This window comes from Mobula hypostoma, chromosome 28 (assembly GCF_963921235.1).
Source record: "Mobula hypostoma chromosome 28, sMobHyp1.1, whole genome shotgun sequence".
NCBI lineage: Eukaryota > Metazoa > Chordata > Chondrichthyes > Myliobatiformes > Myliobatidae > Mobula > Mobula hypostoma.
In genome coordinates this window covers 32,276,152-32,296,601 of record NC_086124.1, presented here as the reverse complement: position 1 = coordinate 32,296,601, position 20,450 = coordinate 32,276,152, and the positions used below count along the sequence as shown (strand labels likewise).

The following is a 20,450-nucleotide window of genomic DNA, read 5'->3' as shown; positions in this document are numbered from 1 at the left end:
AAGCTAGAGTGGGGAATTGGTCTGTGTGGGAACTGTGCTGAGTGTTTGCCTGTGCTTTGCCATGAAAACATGCTCCCACCCTGGGTTGGTGGACTGTTGGGTGAACCAGACGGGTTTGCTGATTCTGCTTAACCTAATATTACAGGAGAATCTGGTCAAGTCCAACATCGACAAGAAATTCTCGACGCACTACGATGCGGTGGAGGCCGAGCTGAAGTCCAGCACCGTGGGTAAGGGTATAACGCTGAGGCTTAAAACAGTGTTGATCGGACTGCATTCAGAGTGCTGTGAACAGTTAGGACGTGTTGGCATTGGAGAGAGTCTGGAGAACATCTTGGGTAGGCAGGTAGATGACAGAAAAATGGAGGACCATTTGGAAGAGAAGGGTTGGATTGATTTTAGAGTGAAACTTTTCCCAGGGTGTTACACTCTCCCCGCACATGACGTTGCGATAATTTGTCACCTCTTCATACGAAGCACAAAGTCCAAGCCAGTTGTAAATGGCAGTGACATAGCTCACCAAGGGGATAGTGCTTCAATCTGTTCCCCGGGTGCGACATAGGCCAGTCTGTCTGGGGTCTCCTGACTCTTCGGGGCCTCTTTACCTCATCATCTACTTCTTCTGCTTCAGACACTCCCAGGGCTCTTTCCTGTTTACCTGGGGAGGCCATAATAAACATAACACTTTGGCCACGGTGTACGCCCTCTGATCCTTGGTAGGGAAGGCTTGCATACATCTGGTGTAGTGATCTGCAATAACCACGACATTCGCCATGTTGCTGGCATCAGGCTCAATTGACAGGGAATCCAGACACACCAGATCAGGTGGACCCACAGTCTGCAACTGGGATAACGGAGCAGCCCTTTTCGGCAGCACCTTCCTCTGTATACATCGAACGCATGGAGCACTCTTTGACCTCCGACTTCACCCGGGACCAGTAGAACCGATCTCTGAGCAATCCATAGGTCCTGTCAGCCCTCAAATGGCCAGAATCATCATGAAGTGATTCCGATACTTCTCAGGCAGAGCCTGCTGGGGACGCAGAGGCCGGTCTGGAGACGACGCGACCAGGTATAGAATCTGGTTCCTCAGCTCCAATCTAGACTATCCTCTCAGTAGTAGAGACACCGTGGAGTGTTTCGTCTTGTCGGCTTGAGCCATGTCCCCTTTTGCGACTGCTGATCGAACAGTGCTGATGGCTGGGTCATCTCGCTAAGCAGCTCCCACTTCTCCAGCAACTGCTCTGTCTCCAGAGCATTCAGGTTCAGGTTGCAGTCAGCCTGTGGAACGGCACCGTTAGAAGCTCCCAAATGATCACCCACTCAATCTTGCCCTTGCCTTTCCTCTGCCTTCCCCGTAATGGAAAACTGGCACATGGCTTTGACTCCAGGGGCAGGAACCCTCTTCCACTCTCCGTCCCTGTCCAATACTTCCTGTGCACATTGGGACAAAGCATTGGCATCAATGTTCCGACTCCCCGGCCAGCATTTCAGGCTGAAATTATAGGCAGACAACGCCACCAACCACCGATGGCCTGTGGTATTTAATTTCGCCGAGGTCAGGATATAAGTTAAAGGGTTGTTGTCCGTCCTCACCTTGGACTCGGCACCATATAGATATTCACTTAGCTTATCCACCACAGCCCATTTCAATGCCAAGAACTCCAATTTGTGTGTGGGGTGCTTCCGCTCAGAGGGTGACAGACTCTGCTGAAAAACGCGACAGGTCTCAACCCTGTGCCCTGATCCTGATACAGAACACCCCCCAAGCCCTCTCTGCTGGCATATGTATGCAGTACATACGGTAATCGGGGGTCTGTAAAAACCAGCACAGGTGCTTTCGTCAGCAGCTCCTTCAACAACTAAAAGGCCTCTTCACATTTTGCATCTCGACTTGCTCCAAAGGTCTAAGATAATCTTTACCATCCCTTACTTTCGCCCTCCCCAAGGGAGGGTAACTGCACAGAAGCTGATTTAAAGTGTGACTCACTGTAGAGTAGTCCTTCACAAACGTCTGATTGAACCCACTAAGCCCAAGGAACAAGCGCAAGGCGCTCACAGTCTAGGGCCTTGGCCATGTGGTCACCGCCCCCATCTTAAATGAATCGATAGCTACTCCATCCCATGAGACTATGTGCCCAACGTAGTTGACAGACATCTTGCAGAACTGGCACTTGTCCAGGGAAGGTTTGAACCCTTCAGCTTTCAGGCGGCCCAGCACCTTCAGTAGCCTCGCTTCACGTTCCTCCAAGGTGGACCCGAACACTACGGGATCATCCAGGCACACCAAGGCCTCAAGCAAGTTTATATCCACCACTGTTTTCTCCATGATATGCTGGAAAGTCAGAGGGGCTCCCCATATGCCCTGGGGCATCCTTTCAAACTGGAAGAATTCCAGTGGACAAATGAATGCCGTCTTCTCTTTGACAGCCTCAGTCATGGGGATCTGATAATACCCACTCTTCAAGTCCAGCACACTGAACCACTTCGCACCACTCAGGCAGGCCAGCGCGTCCTCGATTCTCGGGACAGTTAGGGACTGTACGCTTGTTCAGAGTCCAATAGTCCACACACACCTGTACCTTCCCATTCTTCTTCCTGGCCACCACTACTGGAGACGCACAAGGGCTTCTGGACTCAGTGGTGATCCCAGCTTCCTTCAACTTCCGCAGATGCTGCTGAACGTCCTCCACCTCTGCGGGCACCAGTTACCGTGACCGTGACCTTTCTCTGAACGGGGTGTCCTCTGTCACCCAGATGGTGTGGCTAGTGTTCTTGGAACAACCCCCATCAAACTCATCAGTAGAAAAGACATCTTCTCTATCACCGTCCAGGTATGGGGAGTCCCCAAAGTTGAATGACTCGGCAGTCATCTTTCTCTTTCTTGGAGGGAGTTTCTCATCGGCTTGTCTCACGGGGACACTAGACATTACCGTCACCGGAAAAGGGTGTGACCTCCCTCTCCGAAGTTTTCCTGATAACCACTGTCATCCTGTTCTCCTGTACAACCGAGGGCATCTGCAGTTCGGGCCTCACCAGTACGCAGAAGGTAAGCGTGACTCCTCTTCGAGATCTTACAGAGCATCCACAAAGAGGGCCTCGGCATCAGGCATTCCGGAAAATTTGGGGTTTCCCGACTCTCTAGCTGCTTCCTCAGGCCATAATACGACTGGTTTTATGCTCATCATCCGGCCCAGTGCGGCCACGCACTTCAGAATACGGGGTGAATGGACAATGTTTTCAGAAAGCTCCCTCCAGCTTCCTCCTTGCAGGCTCCCACTAGCCTCTTCGCAACAGGAGTATTTGTCCCCACAAGAATTGAAGCTTTGCCCTTCTCGACTAGGTCCGGACAAACCAACACTAATGTATCAAGCACCTCAGCCACTCCCAGATCTGCCTGCGAAAACTTCAGCTTCAAGGACGAGTAACCATCGTACAGATAGTCATCGGTACTAAGACCCCAGATCTCTAGCACACTGAGTGGTGTCAACGGTAAATGCGTGAGATACCGGCTGTAAAGTGAATGGTACAGCAGAGTAACCTGAGGGTCTGTGTCAAGTATGGCTCTAGCATAAATACATTCAATCTGTAGAGATTACTAGAGCTTGGTCCCACTAAGCCTTCAGGAATAGGGATTTTTGCTTTAGGGTGTTCTTTGACATATTGCTGGGAATGTGCTCCCCTCCCCAAAACCCCAGGCCATTCCCTCACTGGGTCTCTCTGCTTAGGTGCCCGGGGGGCTCACTCTAAGGGTTTTCCTGTCCTTCGTGCTCCCGGCTGAAGTGTCCGTCTTCACCACAGTTATAACAGACAATACCAGTCACTCCCCTCCTCACGGGACCCCATTCTCTAGCAGCCCTCTGCTTGGTCCGTTCTCTCAGAGGGTCCGTCTCCTTGTCGGCTTTGTCGTGAATGGTGGCCACACCCACCGATAACAACCAGGACATCTCAGTCCAAAACTCTGCCAGGAGCTCCTTTACCAGTCCCCGGGGTGGGTTATCAATGGTCACTTCGGCCAAGGGGACGACTACCGAGGACCGTACCCTGCTGACAGAGGCCTCTGGCGCCTCCATCGCGTTCTCCTCCTCTCCTACTTCTCTGATTAGCTCGACAAACGCTGGGGAGGTGTGCGTCTTACGAAACATTCGGAGACCCCAGGCAATCCGGTCCTGTGATTGTGCACCTTTCACCACTTCATCCATTCTTAACTAATTCACCTCAGCTGTGTGAATGGCTCCCCCGCGCCGTAAGCAACTCAGCTGCCTCTCTAGCCGCAAAATGTGAGGGGAAAGTTTCTCCCCCTTCTCCTGAAACGTGTTACAAAACCCTGTCATAAGGTCCATTGGGCTTCCCGTCGAGGCAAAATCGTTTTCTAGGGCCCACGTAAGTAGCAAAGGGGTCCTGTTCCTTTACCGATCTCACTACATCAGCAGGCGGCCTTCTCACACTCTGCCAATCGCTGTCTTTTCACGTCATCCAAGCACTGCCGCTCATCTAATATCTGAGAGGTCTGCTCCGCCCAAGCTTCATGTTCCTCGTCCCCCTGGGGGGTGGATATTATTCCCAAGAATGTGCTGAGCCTTCCATAACTGGGACTTTGCACCTGGGCACTTCGCCATTTATTCGCCAGGGAGGTAAGGGCCACTATCGAATCAGGAGACTCATTAGACCTTCCACATCAGACCACTCCTGCCCCTCGCTCCGCAGAAACGAGAGCAATTTATCTTTAAAGTCTCCAACCCCAGCTAGGGGGAACTGAGTTTTCAATTCGGCCACGCTCCTCTCCTCCCGGAAAGTATGGACAGTCTGCGGCCCCCCTTCTCCCAGACAGTTCCACTGCCGTTACATCAGCACTAGTCTGAACTAAAACCAAGCCATTTTGTCAAACCTCCACTCCATGATTGTAACTGTTCCTAATGCTGTAACAGTACTTAAAGTCCAACTTAACAATTCATTGGGGCTACGAAAGTCTACCCCACTCAATACCATGCATTCGATACCAGTAACCCCGTGGATTTGCACCACTGCTTAACCCCTGCAGCATCCATAGCCACGAATCTTAAGCACTTAACACAGGCTTAAACAAACAACCCACTGGATCAATGCTCAGGACAATCACACAGTTTTAAGGTGCTTGGAAGTAGGTACAGAGGAGATGTCGGGGGTAGCTTTTTTACGCAGAGAGTGGTGAGTGCGTGGAATGGACTGCTGGCGATGGTGGTGGAGGTGGATACGATAGGGTCTTTTAAGAGACTCCTGGATAGGTACATGGAGCTTAGAAAAATAGAGGTCTATGGGTAACTCTAGGTAATTTCTAAAGTAGGTACATGTTCGGCACAGCATTGTGGGCCGAAGAGCCTGTATTGTGCTGTCGGTTTTCTATTTTTCCACAGCATCCAGTGAAATCAATCTGGGATGATGCCCCCACTGGTTTCCTTGGCTGCTATGTCTCAGGAAGACGCACTCCGGTCCCACCAAGCCCGTGAGACTGAGATGGCTCTCCCAACCCCAACCCCGGTTTCTGTGGATGCTGTGTAATCTGCTACCCTGTTACAACGCAGTGCCAAGAAATAACAGACAGCACACTGCATGCAGTTAAAGGAATTATATTTATGAATCTCAACTTAACTAAAGGGTTAGTAAAGAAAAAAAAAACAAACCGGGCCCACTATAATTAAACAGTCAAATGTGCACAAGTTGGAGCTCAACTCTTCCCAAAATGCGTAATCACGGATCCTCATTTGATCTTGGCACCCTGCTCCATCGAATCACTGTCCCCTTCGGGTTGAATCCTATGACCGGTTCTCTCCAGCATCTTCCCTCTTCATCTTCTGCTGAACGAAGGACTCAACTCACATTCTACCATAACCCAAACATTTCTTAATGCATGCATTACTAAATGACAATAAAAGAGGACCTCATAATCTAATCTAAACACTGCTTCTACAGAAAGACCGTTACATTAGCAGTGAAATCTTTCCCAGTGTGTTACACATTTATTTGGAGATATAGTACAGAACGAGCCGCACCATCCAGCAACCCAGTCTAAACACGGCAATTTACAATGACCAACTAACCTACTTTCCACAGGTATCGCTGCCTACGTGACTCTCTTGTCCAATCGTCCCTCCCCACTGATCTCTGTTGGGGTCTTATACTGTGTCTGGTGCTACCAGTGTGGCTTTCTATATATTGGTGAGACCCGATGTAGATTAGGAGACCACTTCACCGAGCATCTATGCTGAGCATCTTATACTGTGTCTGTTGGGGTCTTATACTGTGTCTGGTGCTACCAGTGTGGCTTTCTATATATTGGTGAGATCCGATGTAGATTAGGAGACCACTTCACCGAGCATCTATGCTCCGTCCACAAGAACAGGCGGGATCTCTCAGTGGCCACCCTTTTTAATTCGACTTCCCATTCCCGTTCCAATATGTCCATCTATGGCCTCCTCCGCTGTCGCGATTTGGCCGTGCTCCGGTTGGAGGAACAGCACCTTGTATTCTGTTTGGATAGGCTCCAACCTGCTGGCATAAACATTGATTTCTCGAACTTCAGGTAATGTCCCCCTTCCCCACCCCTTCTCCATTTCCCAGCCCCTTTTCCCTCTCTCACCTTCTCTCCTTGCCTGCCCTCTGGTGCTCCTCCCCCCTTTTTCTTTCTTCCATGTTCTGTCTTTTTCACCATTCACCTTCCCAGCTCTTTACTTCACCCCTCCACCTCCAGGTTTCACCCATCACCTGGTGTTTCTCTCTCCCCTCCCCTCCCCACCTTTTAAATCTTCTCGGCTTTTTTTCTGCAGTCCTGCCAAAGGGTCTTGGCCTGAAACATCGACTGTACTTTTTTTCCATAGACGCTGCCTGGCCTGCTGAATTCCTGTAGCATTTTGTGTGTGTTGCTCAGATTTCCAGCATCTGCAGATTTCCCCTTGCTACTGACTGCACATCTTTGGAAACCCACACAAAGCACCCAGAGGAAACCCTCGCACTTACTCACGGGGCGGAACGTACATCCTCTTTACAGACGTTGTCAGAATTGAACTCCCAACGCCCTGAGTTGCAGTGATGTTGGGCTTGGCTGTGCCATCTTCTCTGGCTGAGCAGTCAGCTGATGGCGAGCTCGGAGCGGTGGCTGTTCTCCATGCAGGTGGGCCTGTATCTGCTCACAGGTTCATCCCACACTTCAGAGTTTTCATCTAACTGTGACTCTGCTTTCATGGAACCATGTGCCTCCACTGCAGGTCCCTCTGTTCCACAGCACTGCTCAGGGACTTGCACTCTGAAAGTCCTATTCACATTTATCTTCCTGAAGTCCTATTCATATTTAGTCATAGTCATACCTTATTGATCCCGGAGGAAATTGGTTTTCGTTACAGTTGCATCATAAATAATAAATAGTTATAAACCATAAATAGTTAAATAGTAATATGTAAATTATGCCAGGAAATAAGTCCAGGACCAGCCTATTGACTCAGGGTGTCTGACCCTCCAAGGAAAGAGTTGTAAAGTTTGATGGCCACAGGCAGGAATGACTTCCTATGACGCTCTGTGCTGCATCTCGGTGGACCTTCCTGAACTGCAACGCCTCACACTTGTCTGTAAGGAGTTTGTATGTTCTCTCTGTGACTGCATGGGTTTCCTCCAGGTTTCTGCCACAGCCCAAAGACCTGTGGGTCAGGGTTAGTGAAACGGGCACTGGTAAGATAATAACTTAATTCTTGTGGAATTTATATCCTAAGGTGTATACCCCAGGGTGTATGGAATGTTCAGGGAGAGGCAGCTCCTCCAGTGAAGGGGCTTGTCGTGCTCACTCACCTTTGGTCCCCACCGGGCACTCTGCTCTCACCTGTGGCTCCAGGTAGTTGTTTGCGTGTAGCAAAGGCCACACCCTGGTCTGACAGACGGGCTAAACCTGGCGAGGGTAGTGGATTGATGAGCTGTGGGCATGCTACGTTGGCACAATCCTTGCCAATTTGATTTTTTTTTTGCAAAAACTGCATTTCGCACTGTTTCGATGTTTTGATGTATGTTTGAAAAGTAAAGCTAATCTTTAACTTATTAACTTAGTGTCACATGCAGACTTACAAACCATGCCTTGAACATTCTTATTTAAGTCATTGATGTCGCAGTGGGCCCAGCACCAACCCTTGGGAAACACCACAAATCACCAGCTTCCAGTCAAAAAAAAAGTCTTCCACCATCACCTTCTGCTTCCTCCTATGAAGGCAATTGTGCACTGAATTGTCCAGATCTCCCTGGTTCAGTGTAATCTGACTTTCCAAAGCACTTATCAAGATGGAAGACGTTTGGTTGATTGTACCCACACTGGCTCCCAACAAAACAAACCCATTCTTGTAGCCCTCCTTACTTCCATATTGTCCTGCTCTGTTGCATGCCCTCCAGCAACACTCCCTCAAATCCTTTTACCTTTGCTGAGAGGTAACTTACTGAATGCTGCTACCCTTCAGCCCAGTGAATGGATCCATATACAACTCTCAGATTCTTCTTCTCCAGATAGCCACAAAACAAAGAAAAAACTCATTCAGAGAGAAACATCAAACCCACTCCCCCTGTACAAAAAAAGAACGGCATCCTGATCATCAACCCCCCCCGCACAAAACAAACCAAGAACATCGACCCCCCCCCCCAAACCTACTTCAACCTGCACAAAAAACTAACAGAACATCAGCCCCCAAGCACCCTCCCCTTGTACAACGGGGAACGGCAATTAAAATCACAGAATATAAAAGTCTGAAAATGTCCATAAACGCAATAGTCCAATCCATAAATGCAGAACCACGATGCCATCCTCCAATATCACCGACAGTCATCGAATGAGAGGGACACCACACGAGGCAGAGAGGCCTCACCGCCTGCCACAGAGAGCGATAGGCGGCTCACAGATTCCTTCTCCGGCAGCAATCAAAAGCTGAACTCTTGCTCGCCTTCCACATTCTCATTCGATGTCTCAATCTTCCTTGACGGTTTAATCGGTGATTAATGGACACTCTATCGGCAAAATGAAGTTGAATGTCGCCTTGCGCCCCATCTCAAAGTTTCTTCGCCTCGAAGCCATCCAAGTATGCATTCGTTTCCCGGAATCGTCTCGGAGGCAACAAAGCGCTGGATTTCTCAAACAATCTCTCTACCGTAAATCACAAACGAACAGTCCCAGAAATACATTTAAGGTGAAAAACATAAGTAAAAGGAGAAAAGACATTTTTGTGAGCTATCGGGAACAGAGGGAGTATTGGATGATTGCTCCCGAGTTTTCCTGCTCTCCCTTGCCACCACAGGAGTGCTCCCACATCCCCAAGATAGACTGTAGCATTGCCCCTGGTGATTTCAGGAACACTCAATGATTCAGGAACAGCTTCATCCCCCGTGTGTGTGTGTGTATATATTTACAGTTATCTTTACTATGTACTGCTGCCGCTTAACAAATCTCACAGCATATGCCAGTGAAGTTAAATCTGATTCTAACAGTGGAAAGAATGAGTGGGAGAGGCACTGGACAAGTGTTAGAATGCGTGAGTGGCAGGGGTATGGAGAAACGGGAATGGAGCGATGGCATTATTATGCTGGGGGCTAGTATTGATTTGAAGGGGAAATTGTCTTGTGTTGTGTAAGACAACTGAAGCTCTCTCCCTCCTTCGGAGTGCAGTGTCATTGAGCAGGCTCTAGACTTGCTGCTCCAGGATCGCCCGCAGATCCCTGTCTTCACCGAGCTTCCTTGCTTATCCTGATGGCCAGCACACTGCCCAGCTTGCTCACATTTGAACAGAGAACATTACAGCACAATACAGGCCCTTCAGCCCACAATGTTGTGTCAGTCTTTTAACCTTTTCTAGGATCAGTCTAACTCTTCCCTCTATCATCTGTGTGCCCATCTAAGAGTCCCTTAAATGTCCCTAATGTATCTGTCTCTACCCCTGGCAGTGCATTCCAGGCACCTACCACTCTGTAGAAAGCAAAACTTGCCTTTGACATCTCCCTATATATTTTTCCAATCTCCTTAAAATTACAACTCCCCCCCCCCCCCGGCTATTAGCCATTTCTTCTCTGGGTAAAGTCTCTGATCGTCCACTCTATCTATGCCTCATATCATCTTGTACAACTCTTATCAAGTCACCGTTCATCCTCCTTCTCAACCTATCCTCATAAGACTTGCTGTCCAATCCGGGCAGCATCCTGGTAAATCTCCTCTGCGCCCTCTCTGAAGCTTCCACATCCTTCCTGGTGTGGTCTTACCAGGGTTTATTGAGCTGCAGCGTCACTTTGTGGCTCATGAACTAATCCCCTAACAAAGTCCAACACGCCCTGCGCATTTTTAACCCCCTGATCAACGTGCGCGGCAAATTTGAGGGACCTGTAGACGTGGACCCCAAGATCCTTCTGTTCCTCCTCCACAATGCTCAGAATCCTGCCATTCACCTTGCACTCTGCCTTCAGATTCAAAGCAGATCAGAGTTAGTCATTGAACGGTGGGCCAGAATCGAGTGTCAGAGTGGCCTGCTTCTGCGTCTTCTTGTGTTTACTGTACCCTGTCACCTGATCTCATTCAAGTTCATTGCTCTGGGTATATGTGACGAATCGGTTGTCTGTTGTACCTGATGGTGTGTTAGACTTGTGCACTTCACAGTTCAAAGTTCATGTTTAATTGTCATTCAGCCAAACATGAATTCCCACAAATACAGCCAAACAAAAAAGCATTACTCCTGGATCAAGGTGCAAAACAAGGCACATACATGGCTTGGGACTTAGTCCTCGCACATACAAGATAGCAAGCACATGTAAGATATCAGTAAAATACAGTCACACAAAAAATATGGGGTCCAAGACCCCGAGTCCATGAATGTTGCAGAAATCTTCAGTCAAACACAATACAGCTTGTTCTCTGCTGAGCGAATAGTGGGGGGCAGCACTGACTCCAGCTTGGACGCAGAGCCACACCACTTCCTGTGGAGCGCACCAACTCCGACGCCTCTCTTCCGGGCGTCCGGAAGCAGGCGACACCATGCTTGAGGCATAGTCCTTGCTCTGGCTGAGACCGCACAGTTCCTCAGCTGTCCGCCAATAAATCGGTCATTCGGACTTGCTGCGTTCCACATTAACAATGGCCAACAGGGTCCTGCGATCACATGAAAAGTGACGAAGATGATCGCCTGCTGTTAGACTGCACCCGCACCTCTGTGACTCGGGCGGCAGCACCATCTGCACCATCCAGCTCCTTCACTTCCTCCGCCAATGGGCAACTCGTCGATGCAGTGTTTTCAGTTCTTAATGTCCAGCAGGATCTTGCGACTGTAAAAATTGCACTTAAAAAAGACAAAACACCTGTGGCTGAACCTGTAGAAGCCGCTGAGATCAAATGCGTCTCCATCTTATTGGTACCTCCCCACCAGTGATGCACAAGAAGAAGCCAGCATGGGAGAGTTTTTAACTTGGAAAAGCCGTTTCACTGTGGCAATTCCACCCCCTTGACCTTGGAAGTCTGAGTCCAGTGGTACGAGTGGTCATCACAGACTGGGATCTTGCTTGGCTGCAGTGGATGACCGTGACTGCTGCTTCTGTGCCTTGTCGTGCCCTTCGCTCTCCACAAAGCCGCCGGGTTTCACTGTTGATCTCATCTGGCCAGCCCACCAGAGCTGACTGCACACTAGGACAGGCCCGTCCCTTTCTCAGCGGGGTGTGAGAGGAGCGCTGCTGGGCCCATTGCCGTTCGTCCTCAATGTCATTGATTTGAATGAGAATGTACTGTGGTTAGTCAGTCTGCATATGACACTAAATTAAAAAGATAAAGATTAGCTTTATTTGTCACATGTACGTCAGAGCATCAACAGTGCAATGCATCGTTTGCCTCGAATCAGATCAGTGAGGTTTGTGCTGGGCAGCCAGCAATGTCGCACCAACGTGGCCTGCCCTCAGCTCAGTAATCCACTACCCGCAGCAGGTGTAACCCAGCTGTCGGAGCGGCGTAGTGGGGTGTGGCCGCTGTGGTATGCAGACAGCTCATTGGAGGCACAGGTGAGAGCTGCATGTCCGGTGGGGGCTGAAGGTGAGTGAGCTGCCCCAGGGTGGACACAACAAGCCCTTTCAGCAAAGGTGCTACTCTCTCTGGACACTCCATTCACCCTACAGAGCCAGCTGTGGAGGCCAAGTCTTTATCTACATCTAAGCCAAGGGGACGATAGATTTTTGATTGGTTAGGGCATGAAGGGATTCAGGGAGAAGGCAGGAGATGGAGGCTGAGAGGAGAATTGGATCAGCCATGATGAAATGGCGGAGGAGACTAGATGGGCCAAATGACATAATTCTGCTCCTATATGTTTCCCCGTGACCGTGTGGGTTTCCTCCCACAGTCCATAGTTAGTTGGTCATTGTAAGTTGTCCCGTGATTGTGCAAGGGTTAAATCGGGGGTTGCTGCTCGAGGGGCCGAAAGGGCCAATTCTGTGCTGCATCTCAATAATTAGATAAAGAGAAGGAAAGATGATAAGATAAGGTGCTAGGAATCCTGAGCAGCACCCTGAGCATGCTGGAGGAACTCAGCAGGTCAGGCAGTATCAATGAAGGGTCTTGGCCCAAAATGTCAGCTGTTCATTTCCCTCCACAGACCTGCTGAGTTCTTCCAGCATTTCGTGTGTGTGTTGCACGCAAATTAACTTCTCCCAGCAGCGGCAGTGCAGTCCATTATGGGCGTGACAAGCATACGTTAAAGTCCATTATACCCCTCGAACAGAAGTGAACCACATGACGTTTTAGTGCAAGTTGAGAGAGTGCAGTTTGTACCAGTGACCACCTGCAGCCAGAGACAAAAGCCACTTCTTCTCCCTCTCCTTTGCTGCTGGGAAGAGATTTCTCGCAGTGGCTTGGATGTGAACAGAGGATTTGATGTCACAAAGGGCCATTTGCGGTTGTCTTGACGACTGTACCTCAACACAGCCAGCCCCAGCACGGTCGGTGGCGACATTAAGCTCGTCCGGCAGAATTGCTGCAGCAGAATCTCAGTGACACATGAGCCACTCCCCCTCCAGGCTGTCACGAAAGCCCAGCCACACACATAGTCCTGGGAACGTCCCAGCCTATTCTTCATCCATCCTTTCATATGTACAAAAATACATTCTGCAATACCACAATGAAGTTGTCCCATAAATTAATTAAAATGTTCCCATCCCTGTCAAGGGTGGTATTCTGTCCCCTGTAGTACTGGAACACCTGCACGGTACCTGTGGACGCCATGTGCTCCCTCTCCACGGTTACTTGGGCACTGGAACATTGCCAGGCAGTCTGAACCCTCTGATACCTGCTCCCAGGATCCATGGCTAACAATCTTTGCCAGCCCCAGGCTGCAAGAGCAACTTTACAGGGACACATCCTGCTCCCTTCTGACCACATAGACATCGCATGGGGCAGGTGGCAAATGCAGCTGCCTACCCCTGCCCTGCAGATATGTAAATAGGGCATGTAACCTCACACACTCCATCTACATATGGCGCGTGGTCTCTTCCAGCCCGCAGAAGCGATAGGGAGCTGTCCACAAACTGGACAAATTTATTCCAGGGCACCACTCTGTGTAGTGCCCTCCACCCCGGGTTTCCAATGTGCCAGGGGAGGGCACCCTCATAAAGGGACTCCCACTGGGGACCACCCCTCACTCCCAGGTGGAAAGACTGACCGCCATGGTGCTTCAGGACGGTGGTTGGGCAAGGGCTACGAAGTGGAAGATGTGGAGCACCAGCCCATACGGGTAGCTCCTACCTTCACCTCTGAAAGGATCCGTTGGTGTTGAAGAGAGACAGCTCAAGTTGAGTGGGACCGGCTCCAGGATAAGATTGCAGGGCCAAGGTTCCCAGTCATCCTGGTCACTGTTTGTGTTTGGCTAATATTACTCTGGTCGTGCTGCAGTTGAACGTGCAGGAGACCCTGTGCTCAAGTTCCACCACAGGGCAATCAGATCAACACACCGGGATTCCAGTTACACCATCGTCAGACCCTTCAGCCCATCTGCTCTGTTCTGTCCAAGAGGCCCCTTCCTATCTGCCAGCATTTGGCCCTGAACCTTCAAAGCCTTTCCTATCCCTGTCCATATCCAGATGTCTTTTAAATGTTGTTAATGCACCCTCCTCAATCACATCCTCTGACAGCTCGTTCCATACACTGTGTGTAAAAAAAAAACTTGCCTCTCCCCTCAGATTCCCATTGTGTCAGATGCAGATTTATTTATCACGTGTTCGTGTCAGCATACAAGAAATTTGTCATTCCCGTTAACAACTCAATGAGGTTGGAAAAGGACAGAAAAATTTTACAAGGATGTTGTCAGGTCTGGAGGACCTGAGTTATGGGGAAACATTGAATAGGTTAGGACTCCATTCCCTGGAACGTAGAAGAATGAGAGGAGATTTGATATGCAAAATTACAAGGGGTATGGACAGGGTAAGTACACGCAGACTTTATCCACTGACCACTAGAGGTCATGGGTTAAGGATGAAAGGTGAAAAGTTTATGGGGAACATGAGGGGAAACTTCTTCACTCAGAGGGTGATGAGAGTGTGGAACGAGCTGCCAGCACGAGTGGTGCTTGCCAGTTCGATTTCACTGTTTAAGAGAAGTCTGGATAGGTACATGGATGGTAGAGGTATGGAGAGCTATGGTCCAGGTGCAGGTTGATGGGATTGGACAATTTAAATGGCTAGGCATGAACTAGATGGGCCAAAAGGGCCATTTCTATGACTAAGAATGCACAGTCCACATACTCCAGTGCAACAATGTTCAGCAGAACAACACAGAGCACAACAGCAGCAAACCAAGCCCCGTCCCTCCCTCCCTCCTTCCTTCCCACTCCCACACATTAAATCTCTTCCTCTCAATTTAAACCTGTACCTTCTAATTCTTGATTCCCCAACCCAGAGGGAAAGGAATGCATGGATTCACCCTATCTATGTCCTCTAAAAGATCACCTCTCAGTCTCCTACACCCCAAGGAAGAAGCTCCTGGCCTGGCCATCCTCTCCCTATAACGCAGTCCCTCAAGTCCTGGCGTCATATTTGTAAGCAAACTGCATTCTTTCCAGTTTGCTCACACTTTCTATAGCAGTGTGACCAGAGCTTTGCAGATGCGACGGATGAGGTTTTCCATTCCAGGACATCTCAAATGTCCTCTTTCTTTAAGGATCGTGTTTTCCCTTCTGCTGTCATCAATGATGCCCTCACCCACATCTCCTCCATTTCCCGCGCTTCTGCTCTCACCCCATCCTCCCGCCACCACAACAGGGACAGAGTTCCCCTTGTCCTCACCTACCACCCCACCAGCCTCCGGATCCAACACATTATCCTCCGCAACTTCCGCCACCTTCAACAGGACCCCACCACTAAGCACATCTTTCCCTCTCCACCCCTCTCCACCTTCTGCAGGGATCGGTCCCTCCGCGACTCCCTTGTCCACACGTCCCTCCCCACTGATCTCCCACCAGGCACTTATCCCTGTAAGTGCAAGTGTTATCCATCTCTTGCCACCATTCAGGGCCCCAAACAGTCCTTCCAGGTGAGGCAACACTTCACTTGTGAGTCTGTTTGGGTCATCTGTTGCATCCGGTGCTCCCGGTGCGGCCTCCTCTACATCAGTGAAACCCGACGCAGATTGGGGGACCGCTTCTTCGAGCACCTCCGCTCCGTCCGCCAAAACAAACAGGATCTCCCAGTAGCCACCCACTTCAACTCTGCTTCCCACTCCCATTCAGGTATGTCCATACATGGCCTCCTCTACTGCCATGATGAGGCTAAACTCAGGTTGGAGGAGCAACACCTCATATACCGTCTAGGTAGTCTCCAGCCGCTTGGTATGAACATAGAATTCTCCAACTTCCAGTAATTCCCTCCCCCTCCCTTCCCCTATCCCTATGTCACTCTGCCCCCTCCCCCAGCTGCCTACCACCTCCCGCATGGTCCCGCCTCCTTCTACTACCCATTGTGTTTTCCCCTATTCTTCCTTCACCTTTCCTGCCTATCAGCTCCCTGCCTCCCCTCCCGCACCCCTTTATCTTTCCCCTTACTGGTTTTTCACCTGGAACCTACCAGCCTTCTCCTTCCCACCCTCCCCCCACCTTCTTTATAGGGCCTCTGCCCCCTCCCTCTTCAGTCCTGACGAAGGGTTCCGGCCCGAAACGTCGACCGATCTTTTCCGCGGATGCTGCCCGACCTGCTTTAGTAATCTTCACTGTCCAGTTAGAATTTTTGGGCTCACCGTTGGTCGTATTTGACCATCGATGGTGCGTCCCAGCTGACGGTGCGACACGCAAGCCAGGGCTGTGTGAAAGAGCGAGCTGTTGCCCGTGCAGCAGGCTCCCCTCCCCTTCTCCAAGCAGATGATGAACCCAAAGGAACGGCAGAGACTGAGACGGTTTGGAAGCAACAGCGTCACCAGAATTGTCAGTCAGCATTGAGTTCGGTGTAGGACTGTGTTAGGACTCCCAGCTCTGGATTTTTCCTCGGGTTTACCCCTGAAGCCTTCCCCATAAGTGGGTACAGATGAGCTCCATCTCCTCCATTCTCCACAGTACCATCAAATTCAGTGTCATTTGCAAACTTACTAACCATGCCTTGTACTTTCCTGTCCAAACCATTGGCGACTGACATTATCACAGAACTGTCCCATCACACACACCCATGATCAGGCACAGAGTGAAACTCCCACCACACCGTCCCATCACACACTCCCGGGGTCAGACACAGAGTGAAGCTCCCTCCACACTGTCCCATCACATACACCCATGATCAGGCACAGAGTGAAACTCCCTCCACACCGTCCCATCACACACTCCCGGGGTCAGACACAGAGTGAAGCTCCCTCCACACCGTCCCATCACACACTCCCGGGGTCAGATACAGAGTGAAGTTCCCTGTCCTCTATCCCATCACACACTCCCGGGGTCAGACACAGAGTGAAGTTCCCTCCACACTGTCCCATCGCACACTCCCGGGGTCAGACACAGAGTGAATCTCCTTCCACACTGTCCCGGGGTTAGACACAGAGTGAAGCTCCCTCCTCACTATCCCAACACACTCCTGGGCTTAAACATAGAGTAGACAGACAGACAGAGAAAATGACTGTCAGTATGGTCTGCAATATGTTGCCTGTTCTTAACATGTGTGACTGTTAATATTGTGTGTTCTGATGTCCTGATGAAGAGTCCCAGCTGGAACTGTCGACTGTTTACTCTCTCCCATAGATGCTGCCTGGCTTGCTGAGTTCCTCCAGTAATTTGTGTGTAGTACTTTGATTTCCAGCATCTGCAGATCTTCTCTTGGCTATTGATATTTCTATCTGTTTGTGTCTACAGGGTTGGTGACCCTAAATGATATGAAGGCAAAGCAGGAGGCGCTGGTAAAGGAGCGAGAGAAACAACTGGCAAAGAAGGAGCAGTCGAAGGAACGGCTGCTGTGAGTGTTTCTGTGTCACTGTCCCACAGTCAGAGAGAGAGCGAGGCTCTGCGTGCCCCTGTCCAACAACGTTACTCTTCATTGCATACCATCCCGGCTCTCCACACTGTCCCATCACACACCCCCGGGGACAGACACAGGGTGAAACTCTCTCCAAACTGCCCCGTCACACACCCCCGGAGTCAGGCACAGGGTGAAACTCCCTCCACACCGTCCCATCGCACACTCCCGGGGTCAGGCACAGGGTGAAACTCCCTCCACACCGTCCCATCACACACTCCCGGGGTCAGACACAGTGTGAAACTCTCTCCACACCGTCCCATCACACACTCCCGGGGTCAGACACTGTGAATCTCCCTCCACACCGTCCCATCACACACCCCCGGAGTCAGGCACAGGGTGAAACTCCCTCCACACCGTCCCATCGCACACTCCCGGGGTCAGACACAGAGTGAAGCTCCCTCCACACCGTCCCATCACACACTCCCGGGGTCAGACACAGTGTGAAACTCTCTCCACACCGTCCCATCACACACTCCCGGGGTCAGACACTGTGAATCTCCCTCCACACCGTCCCATCACACACCCCCGGGGTCAGACACAGAGTGAAACTCCCTCCACACCGTCCCATCACACACTCCCGGGGATAGACACAGAGTGAAACTCCCTCCACACCGTCCCATCACACACTCCCAGGGTCAGACACAGAGTGAAGCTCCCTCCACACCGTCCCATCACACACTCCCGGGGTCAGACACAGAGTGAAGCTCCCTCCACACCGTTCCATCACACACTCCTGGGGTCAGACACAGAGTGAAGCTCCCTCCACACCGTTCCATCACACACTCCCGGGGTCAGACACAGAATGAATCTCCCTCCACACCATCCCATCACACACCCCCGGGGTCAGACACAGAGTGAATCTCCCTCCACACCGTCCCATCACACACTCCCAGGGTCAGACACAGATTGAATCTCCCTCCACACCGTTCCATCACACACTCCTGGGGTCAGACACAGAGGGAAGCTCCCTCCACACCGTCCCATCACACACTCCCGGGGTCAGACACAGATTCTTGTGTAGGTTTCTCAGGGCAGAGGAGGTGGGTTTGACTCATCATTTGTGCAGTTTGAAGACCGGCCATTCGGCCCTCAGTGTTAGTAGAGTCCCTCTCCCTGCACTGGCAATATCTCCCTCCTCCCAGATTGTGCCCTTGGCCTGGGGGAGGGGGCGGCATTGGAGCATGCAAACGCCACACAAACAACACCAAAGGTCAGGTTCCAACCTGGGTCACTGGTGCAGTGAATCAGTGGTACAGGGTTTGGTTATGGTGAGGAGGAGAAGCCTAATTCTCCAGCTGAGTAGTCAGAATAACCAGGAACAGGTTTAGTATTAATTATTTTTATTATTTAGCGATATAGCAGAGTCACAAACTTCTGACCCACTGAGTCTGTGGTGCCCAGTTACACCCTTGTGACCAATTAACTGATCAACCAGAACGTCTTTGGGAGGAAACTGGAGCACCCAGAGGAAACCCAGACGGTCACGGGGAGAACGTACAAACTCCTTACAGACAGAGGCAGGATTTGAACCCAGAGCACTCACGCTGTGGAGCTTTACACTAATCGCTACACCGTGGTGGCGCCCCAATTATCACTGACCTGTATCATGGGTTTTGTTATTATGCATCAGCAGTGCATGGCAATACGTAAAATATATGTTCATGCCCGTGAGAAATATATAATGAAAATAATAAATTAGTCATGTAAAGAGGGAGGGTGTGTGTTCAGGCTCCTGTACCTCCTCCCTGATGGTAGCAGTGAGAGGAGGGCATGTTCCTCGGTGATGGGGGTCCTTAATGATGGATGCTGCCTTTTTGAGGCATTTCCTTTGGCAATTGGATGTATACCAGCTGCCAGTAGAACAACCCCGTCTCCCTGTTTCCCTGGCATTCTCCTCAAAGGTCACCTCATTACAGGACAGATGTGGTGGTTTTGGAGAGGTTCATGGGGATGCTGCCTGGAATGGAAGGCTTCATCTGTCGGGAGAGGTTGGACAAACGTGGATTGTTTTCCTCCTCTGGAGCAGGGTAGAGGCTGATAAGATTATGAGAGGCATCAATAGAGTTGGCAGCCAGTATCTCTTTCTCCCAGGGTTGAAACGTCTCAAACCAGAGGGCATTCAAACACAGTGAGGGGGGTACAATCAAAGGGGATGTGCGGGGCAAATTTTTATTCACAGAGTGGTGGGTACCTGGAATGTGCTGCCTGAGATGGGGGTGGAGCCAGGTACGATAGAGATGGTTAAGAGTCTCTTCAAAGTTCAAAGTAAATTTTATTATCGAAGTACGTACATGTCACCACATACAACCCTGAGATTCATTTTCCTGCGGGCATACTCTATAAAGTAAAAACTATAACAGGATCAATGAAAGATCAACTGGAGTGCAGAAGACAACAAACTCTGCAAATGCAAATATAAATAAATAGCAATAACGAGAACATGAGATGAAGAATCTTTGAAAGTGAGTCTGTTGGTCGTGGGAACATTCCAATGAAGGGGCGAAGGAAGCTGAGTGAAGTTACTCCGTTTTGTTCAGGAGTCTGATGACTGAAGGGTAGTAACTGTTCTGGAACCTGGTGATATGAGTCCTAAGGTTTCTGTACCACCTTCCTGATGGCAACAGTGAGAAGAGAGCCTGTCCTGGGTGGTGGATATTCCTGATGATGGATGTTACTTTCATGCGACAGCATTTCATGTAGGTGTGCTCAATGCTGGGGAGGGTTTTACCGTGATGTTTGGGCAAAATCCAGTACTTTTTGTCGGATTTACTGCTCAAGGGTGTCGGTGTTTGCCTACCAGACTGTGATGCAACCAGTCAATATACTCGAAGTTTGTCAGAGTTTTAGATGTCATCCAAATCTTTGCGAACTCCTGAGGAAGAGGAGGCTTTCTTCGCAATTGCATTTACATGCTGGGACCAGGGCAGGTCCCTCTGAAATAGCAACCTTGA

General features: G+C 50.2%; 1 protein-coding gene across 1 annotated transcript in view; it reads left to right on the top strand.

Moving 5' to 3' along the window:
- The window catches only part of fam50a (family with sequence similarity 50 member A), a 105,261-nt gene that overhangs the window by 5,779 nt on the left and 79,032 nt on the right, over positions 1 to 20,450 (top strand). Inside the window, exons 2-3 of the mRNA XM_063035033.1 lie at positions 146 to 230; positions 17,337 to 17,436. Coding sequence (XP_062891103.1) covers positions 146 to 230; positions 17,337 to 17,436 — 185 coding nt within the window. The remainder of the gene's footprint in view (positions 1 to 145; positions 231 to 17,336; positions 17,437 to 20,450) is intronic.